At 39.4% G+C, this 8,473-nt stretch overlaps 1 protein-coding gene across 2 annotated transcripts in view; it reads left to right on the forward strand.

Annotated features, from left to right (window-relative positions):
- LOC123822047 (muscular LMNA interacting protein) overlaps window positions 1-5,002 on the forward strand; it is a 232,971-nt gene extending 227,969 nt beyond the window's left edge. For both annotated transcript variants that reach the window (XM_045843875.1, XM_045843876.1), the window contains one exon: window positions 4,702-5,002. In XM_045843875.1, the coding sequence (XP_045699831.1) occupies window positions 4,702-4,707 (6 nt within the window). In that variant the 3' untranslated portion in view covers window positions 4,708-5,002. The remainder of the gene's footprint in view (window positions 1-4,701) is intronic.
- The last annotated feature ends 3,471 nt before the right edge of the window (window positions 5,003-8,473 follow it).

An 8,473-nucleotide genomic window follows, 5' to 3' on the forward strand; every position in this document is an offset into this window, starting at 1 on the left:
AAGTACATTTTTCTGTCCTTTACTCCCATTCCAGCCCACCCACCCATCCCTCCCCACCTCCCTCCCATTTCCACCCCCCCTAGTTTTTGTCCATGTGTCCTTTATATTTGTTCCTGTAAATCCTTCCCATTCTCCCCTGAAATTCCCTCCCCTCTCCCCTGTGGTCACTGTCAGCCTGTCCTCTATTTCAGTGTCTTTGAGCCTGTTTTATTTTTAACTTGAGAGTCATTGGTTTCCTCAACATGATTAGATGCATTTGATTTCAACCTTTCAGATCTACTTTTTACTAATATCACTTGAAAGCTAATCATTTACTAGCTGCTCATAAAACATATACCTGGCAAATTCTTCTCCTCTTTTCTTATTCCTCCTTTTTGCAAATTTTGATCAACATTTAAGGGCTGGCAAGATCAAAATTCTGCTAGCAAGGTCACTATGAGTGATTTGCTGCTCCCTCCATGTGTATAAGCTTTTTATTGTGCTCACTTTATTTTGAGTTCCAGAACCCCCTTTGATGTCTAAGTTTTAGTTTCTCATTCATCTGTCTTTATTCTCCAGATGACAACAATAAAAAAGAAAAAATCAGTGACTTGTCCATGGAAGCCAGTCTCATTTTCTGGTTTGATTTAAGGGTAAAAATGAAACTATCAAGAATGGGCTCACTCTGTTCCCTTCACGCAATTAGTCTAAATATTACTTCTCAAAATCAAGTTTTGATAAATCTTGAAGAGTTCAAGGTTGTAATCTTAGGCAAGAACTTGAAATATGGATATCACTAACTGCTAATTAAAAGAAGATTCATATGCTTTGATAGACAACTGGCTGGAAGACCGGGGTAAATTTGCCTTATAAAGACATCTAATGGGGCATGTGAATTAACAGTACCTTGCCCAGGTATTATAGTAGGCAAGGAAATATTATAATAAAGGGAAGGGCATCCCTATTGCCAGATTTGGCAGCAGTGAACTCTGACAAAGTGAATTTCCTGTGTTGTAAGCCCCAATCTGTGTTGGGAAAATATAATTAAAACAAAACAAAACAACCCCCAAAAACTTTCTACCAAACCAGAAGTCAAATTCACAAAGGCACTTTCATGCTTATTTTGTTACTGAATAAGCATGAAACCAGAATGTGACATGCATCACAGACAGTCACTAGGGGATTGCAAAGCAGGACAAATCTCACCCTTACTATAGTCAAGCATACACACACACACACACACACACACACACATGTTCTCCAGATAAGTAATAATTCAATTCATTCTCCAGAAGAGGGCTTGACAGCGTCATTTATTACACGTAGTTTATCTTTTATCACCTGGTAAGTGAGGTGACCAACTGTGTCAGTTAATTGGCTTTTATACAAAGGAAAAATAAGCTTTTCATATCTTTATCACAGGAGGTAGTTTTATAACTTGGAGTCAGGGATCAGCTGAAGTTAGGCTCTTCCCCTCTCTCAGAAACCAAGCGACAGGGATGGTCTCTCACTTGAACATTTACTTGGTGGTCAAACCTTGTTTGTGGGCCTTGGTGGGTCTTAAAGCTGACAAAATGTCCATCTAATTTTCTAAAGGGCTTATATGCATTTTAAAGAATGGAGAATTTACTCACCGTGACAAGTTTCCTAAAGTAAATGCTCCAAGAACAGAGGGTGGGAGATCTCTTCCCTTATTTTCCACAGGAGAATTAAGCATCTTATGTTTTATTTCTATCTATCCTTACACCTGGTTGGCAAGGGGCAGAGCTGAAATCTGAGAAAGTCTTACTGTGAAGTAGTGAGTAAAAAGAAAGAAACCTCACTTACCTTCTTGTCTAGGGACTTAGTTGAATCTACTGTAGGAGCAGTTCAGAGCTGACACTTTGGGGGACTCCCCTTAAAGTCCTCTCAGTGGAGTGCTGTTGGATTTTGTTTTCTAGTGAATCATGGCAAAGCTGAGCAAAAGCCAGGAGCTGGAATGACTTCCACACTCTGTGTGCTAGTTTTTCAAGATGAACAAACAATATAAGATCCATGTTAATAATTATATGGAGCTTAGGTCATCCAGATATTAAATGTTTTTGACCCCAGGTTCAACGCTGTGCTCTCTAGGGTCCATTCTACCTGTACTCTCTGTCTATCACAATGTCTTTCTGGGACCTTAATTACTGAATGCTTTATAGCTTCTGGCTTATGGACAATATATTCTAGTAGTAGATCTTGTGTCTTTACACCAGTTAGTGGTTATGTAAATGTCCAAAGTACATTTGAAATCTTTCAGCAAAAATGAGTACGTAGCATTAATACCATGATACACATTTTCTGGAAATTGCCTTTTGTTCTGCATGCGTGAAGTCTGGCTTTATATTGACAAGAGCACATATATTGATCATTCTGTTTTCATTTGGCAGAGAAGGGTATGCATAGAGGGTTTTGTATTAAAAGGGGCTGAGAAGTCAAGGCATACTGCACATTCTGTAACAAAAATGCTTTCTGTAAAACTGGTCTAAAGTTTCACAATACTACATCACTTGTTACTCAAAGTAAATTTGAATTAAAAATATTTTTTGGAACTCAACTCCCTTCAAAATAATGATTTTCTTTATGTTTTCTTACATCCAAAAGAAACAGGACAGTCAGCTGGAAGCATGTGAAGTACTGGGCCTTCACCAACAGGATGCCAGTCTGCAAATAATAGTTTATTTCTTTATTTTATTAATGATTTTCATCTTTCTTAAATGTCAACCTTTGTTTTTTTCAAGTTTTTTGGCTCGTTACCTGTGTGGAGATCAGTAAAGGAAAGTAACAAAGTTCTCGGAATGTCTAATGCTGGGCCTCTGCCTGCCAGAGTGCACCGTCCCACCTCACCCCAGGGCCGCCCTGCAGTGCCCCCTTCTCTCCGCTCTGCCAGGGGGCTCAGGAAGCAGGGCTGAGTTTGCCAGCCAGCTGTCAGGATGAACTGCCTATTCCTCCTCATCTGATCTAATTCTTCATGTAATTTTAAAACTTATATCCGAAAGAGAATTTAGAAGGCGTTTAATCCAACATTTAATTTAAAGTTCTAATCATGTCTACAAATATTTCCTTATATGTCCTCTGTTTAAACTTTTCTGGTGACAAGTAAGATACAATATATGTTTTAAGTGTTGCTAAGACAAACTAACGACTACAAGAACAACGAAAACAAATAGAAAACATTGAAAGACGGGGGCTTAATTTCAAATACTGTGGCCTTGAGCATGATATTTAATCTTTTTCAGTCTCAATTTAATTCTCTGTAAAATGAGATCAAAGGATGAAGGTGAAGATATATATTAATGCATATAAAGTGCTTAGCATATAAAATATATAACACTTAATGGTTGTTAGTCAAATCATGATGATTTCTTTAAATCTCTTGTGATACTGCTAACAAATGTTGAAACTTTCAGGAAAATCTAAATAAATAATGGTTTTTATTTGTTAGAAGGAACAGGAGATGTAATTTCGTCATTTCCTCTTTTCATTTAAAGCTTCAGAGAATCCCAGGTGGTGAAAGCTACGACTCACTTATTTCATGACTGTTCCTTCTCTGGCCAGAACAAATCAGTAATGGAGCCACCCCTTCCTTTTAGTAGCTCTCTAACTCCTCTGTGTTGTCTAACAAATGCAGTTTCTCCTGAAGTGATACAGAATGTATTAATGTCTGACAATCACAGGCCGCCACTTGGCCATTGCTGGGTTTCCCGCCTGCTTTGCTCACCCCTTGCACACAGCCCGTGTTCTTCTCCCGGGGTGGGGGGGTCTCTTTCGGACCACTGCTTCTTCATGCTGTGACTCGGCCCAAGAAAAAGCAGGGAGAGCTGCCTTCAAAGAGCAGCTGGCCTCTGCAATTCTCCACCCGCCATTCTGGAACACTCTACTGTCAGCCACAAGTTGGCACCTGAAATAAAGTTTAGGTCATTTGCTTCCATTGGTGTCATTCTATTACATTCTAGCGGAGTAATGTTTTAGAATTAAATTTCTCTTTGGGCCTCATGTCTAATACTTTGTTTTATATTTTTGTCTTAAATTATATGACCTGCTCATACCCATTTCTGTTCAACTACATTTGTCTTATCTGCTCCAGACAGTCAACCACTATCAAATAGAAATACATAGAGATTGGATGGATAAATAAATTATTAGAATCACTGTCCTACTACATAACTATATTATAAAGCCAATTGAATCAATATATGAAAAAAAGGCAAGAGGTCTTTTGTAGTGTTTCATTTTGTAGACTATGGGACTTAATTCAATCCCAGTTCACTTTACCCCATTGTTTTATGGTTGACATTTTAGGGAATGATGTCATGAATGTTAAAAGATAGGGAAGGCAGCCGCCAAGTGGTGGCAAAGTGAGGGGCTGTGGGTGGGAGGTGGTGTGTGGCGATGCTGTTCCTGGTCCTTCAGAGCTATGATAACCCTCTGCGGGAGGCCAAGTCGGCTCTCCTGGGCTCTCAGGAGATCAGAGTCTGATGTGAAGCTAAGCTGCGTATCTTTACTATGTTTTTAATTGTGTAACAAGAAAACAGCTACCGAGGAAAAAAAAAAACAAACAAATTTCTTTTTTACTATAAACCATTTTCTAAAAATATGAAATGCTATGCCTAAATGTTAATATACAAGTTTTGGGATATAGTTTTTTAAAAATAAATATTTATCTTCATCACTTGACTGCTTATTTTTTTTATTTTTCAGCAATGAAGTTGGAGCAGAAGCTAAAAACCCAGGCTGCGCTAAAGAGTTTTGTAATGCTGGTGCTAATCATTTACTAGATTTAACTTTTACTTTTTCAGTATTAGTGTTCCCTTTAGCAGTGCAGCAGTGGAACTAAAAAAAGTTTCTTGCACGCATATAACATTTCAGTACTCAGTAACACCCAGATTTGCTTACAGCTTCTTGCACCCTTATTAGTCTTTAATGCCTTCTGTTAAGCTGACAGCAATACTAAGGTGACCTTGTATTTGGAAGTAAAATAAAGAATTGTGAGTAAATAGAACAATGGTTGTGACTGTTTTTCAACACGCTTTATTTAAGGCATACATTACTTACTGAATCAGGTTTCATTCCCCTTTTTCTTTTTCTTTCTTTTCTTTTTTTACATGCAAATAAAAAGAACAGCTTTTTTAAAAAAATGAGTCTCTGCCCGCTTTCTGGAGACATTAATACTGAGGGGTTCATTGGAGAGGTCTTGGATATGAGGAAGTTGGTATTTTGCAAAACACTGAGTTCCTGTTCTGTTGGGTCTGCGCTGTCAGGACAGGCTACATCGTGGGGCAGGCCGCTGATGTTGAGCATCGTGCCACGGCAGCATCTCCAACAGTGAAGGCTCTCTCAGAGTCAGCCCATGCTCAAAAGCCTGTGATCAGCAAAGACCACAGAGCAAAACCACGCTGTGATGACTGTCCCAAGAGCCCACCTGCCGGCCCACCTGATATGCATGTACTGGCCGTGCTGAGTTTTGCCCAGTCATCATCCAGTAGCCTGCCGAGCCTGGAGAACTAAGAACCCCCTGCACTTCTGACAGTGAGCTCCTGGTAGCAGAGGGGACTTAGTGATGGCTGATTTACTTACCCTCTGCACATAACTCATGTTCCCCCTGAAGTCAACTGTCTGACTCATAGCTCCCTCAGACCACTGCTTTATCACCCCATCATCCAACTCAGGGAGAAGCAGAAAGAATTGCCCACAGAAAAGTAACAGTCCTCCTTCATTCTCTACCCACCATTTTGGGGTGTTTCATTGCCAGTAATCAGTTGGCACTAGGAAATGTAAAATTCTCATCATCTTCTCAATTAGTGGGTGAAGAGCCATTGAGTCTTAGTAAAGTTCTCTGCTCATCTCTCCTCCCCCAAATAAAACTTCTCCATCAACCTGCTAAATTATGTGAGTCATCACCTTAGATTATTGATAAAATTTCTAGTATTCCCTGTGATACAGAGGGATCTGATCAGATCACTGGGGAAAAGGGAGGGGCGTAGGGAGGTTGGGTGAAGAGCCTAGGATGGGACTGGCTGAGAGGCTGAATGCCTCCAGAGTGAATGGAATTATGGGTGAGAAGATTTGAAATATGAAGGGGGCTGGCTCTCTGGCTCGCACTCTCTCTTGTTCCTCAAGGATGCCTGGATGATGATGATTGTTCTGCAGCTGCTTGTGTTTCCTAATAGACAGTATTTTGAATGGTAAGGAATTCCAGGCACAGGCTAGGATGGGGCTGGCCTGGCAGAGAGTGTGGCAGTGTTATTTTTGGGGGGCTCTAGAGGGGATGAGCTCTGAGGCAGAAGCCTACCATTCTTCCAACATTGTGTGGCTTTTGTATCTTATGTTGTTTTAGTTTGTAAACTAACCCTATAAAAATAATATAATTATAACTAATGGAGGAGGTGATAGGAGAACTCAGGTGTTAAAGAGTTTAGTCTTAATTGATAGGTCAAGTGATTAAAGCTATAACTCAAGAGTTCAAGATTTTCACCTTATATGATAGGCTTAAGTGACTAATGTATGTGGAAGCTGTTATTCTAAAATTGTGAGGCTTTTGAATAAAGACTTGCTTCCTTTATCACCAAAACTTTGCCTCTGAAATTTTGCCTAGAGGGTGGCAGCAGGCAGCAGGACCCCACTTGCTGTTCCTTAACACCTGTGCTCTTATCATGTGCCAGGCGCCACACCAAGTGCTTCACATGAATTTACTTTAACCTTCACAACATGCCTATGAATATTATTATTCATATTTTATGTTTCTAAGAGCAGGCTCCAATAGGCTGAATAAAGCTAGTAAGTGGAACAAGTAGAATTCAAATCAAATCAGACTCCAAATGCAAGCTTTTTATTCAATCATTCATTCATTTGTTTTTTGACCTTGAGTAAAAAAGGTTGAGTTGATCACATTCCCCAGCTCATGCCAGATTGTTATTATAAGTTTGGGAAAGAACCCTCTACTGTGTAGTTTGATTAGATGATTGATTGAATGATCTTCTATAACAATTGCTATCTTCCCTCCCCATGTTGTAGACACATTCTTTTTTTGTCTATTTTATTGATTATGCCATTACAGTTGTTTCATTTTTTTCTCCCCTTTATTCCCCTCCACTCTGCACCTCCCCTCCCACCAGCATTTCCCCCTCTTAGTTCATGTCCATGGGTTGTACATATAAGTTCTTTGGCTTCTCCATTTCCTATACTATTCTTAACCTTCTCCTGTCTATTTTGTACCTACCAATTATGTTTCTTATTCCCTGTACCTTTTCCTCCATTCTCCCCCCTTCCTCTGCAACCCTGATAACCCTCTATGTGATCTCTATTTCTGTGATTCTGTTTCTGTTCTAGTTGTTTGCTTTTTTTTTTTTTGCTTTAGGTTCAGTTATTTATAGTTGTTCATTTGTTGTCGTTTTACTGTTTGGATTTTTGATCATCTTCTTTTTCTTAGATAAGTCCCTTTAAGATTGCATATAATAAGGACTTGGTGATGATGAACTCCTTTAACTCAACCTTTTCTGGGAAGTACTTTATCTGCCCTTCCATTCTAAACATTAGCTTTGCTGGATAGAGTCATCTTGGATGTAGGTCCTTGCCTTTCATGATTTTTGAATACTTCTTTCCAGCCCCTTCTTGCCTGTAAGATTTCTTTGGAGAAATCAGCTGATAATCTTATGGGAACTCCTTTGTAGGTTACTGTCTGATTTTCTCTTGCTGCTTTTAACATTCTCTCCTTATCTTTAACCTTGGCTAATGTAATTATGATGTGTCTTAATGTATGCTTCCTTCGGTCCAACTTCTTTGGAACTCTGAACTTCCTGGACTTCCTAGAAGTCTATTTGTTTTGCCAGATTGGAGAAGTTTTCCTTCATTATTTTTTCAAATAAGTTTTTCATTTCTGGCTCTTCCTCTTCTCCTTCTGGCACCCCTATGATTTAGATGTTGGAATGTTTAAAGTTGTCCCAGAAGTTCCTAAGCCTCTCTCATTTTTTTGAATTCTTCTCTTTATTCTGTTCAGGTTGAATGTTTATTTCTTCATTCCTCTCCAAATCATTGATTTGAGTCCCAGTTTTCTTCCCTTCACTGTTGGTTCCCAGTATATTTTTCTTTATTTCACTTTGCATAGCTTTCACTTTTTTCTTTATTTTGCTATCATCCTCAACCATTTCTGTGAGCATCCTGATTACCAGTGTTTTGAACTCTACATCTGATAGGTTGACTATCTCTTCATTGTTTAGTTCTATTTTTGGAGCTTTGATCTGTTCTTTCATTTGGGCCATATTTCTTTTTCTTGGTGTAACTGTTATGTTGTAAAGGGTGGAGCCTTAGGTATTTGCCAGGGCAGGGCAACCTAAGTCACTGCATCATGGTGCTGTATGTGGGGGAGGGGTCCAAGAGGGAACAGTGCTGCTTGCCTGGCTCTTGGCCAGCTTTCAGTGACTTCCCCTGCTACCCATAAGCAAATTGGACCCTTCTGGTGCTGATTCCTGGGTGA

Source organism: Phyllostomus hastatus, unplaced genomic scaffold, assembly GCF_019186645.2.
Source record: "Phyllostomus hastatus isolate PE091 unplaced genomic scaffold, TTU_PhHast_1.1 phas_contig_40, whole genome shotgun sequence".
Taxonomy (NCBI): Eukaryota; Metazoa; Chordata; class Mammalia; order Chiroptera; family Phyllostomidae; genus Phyllostomus; species Phyllostomus hastatus.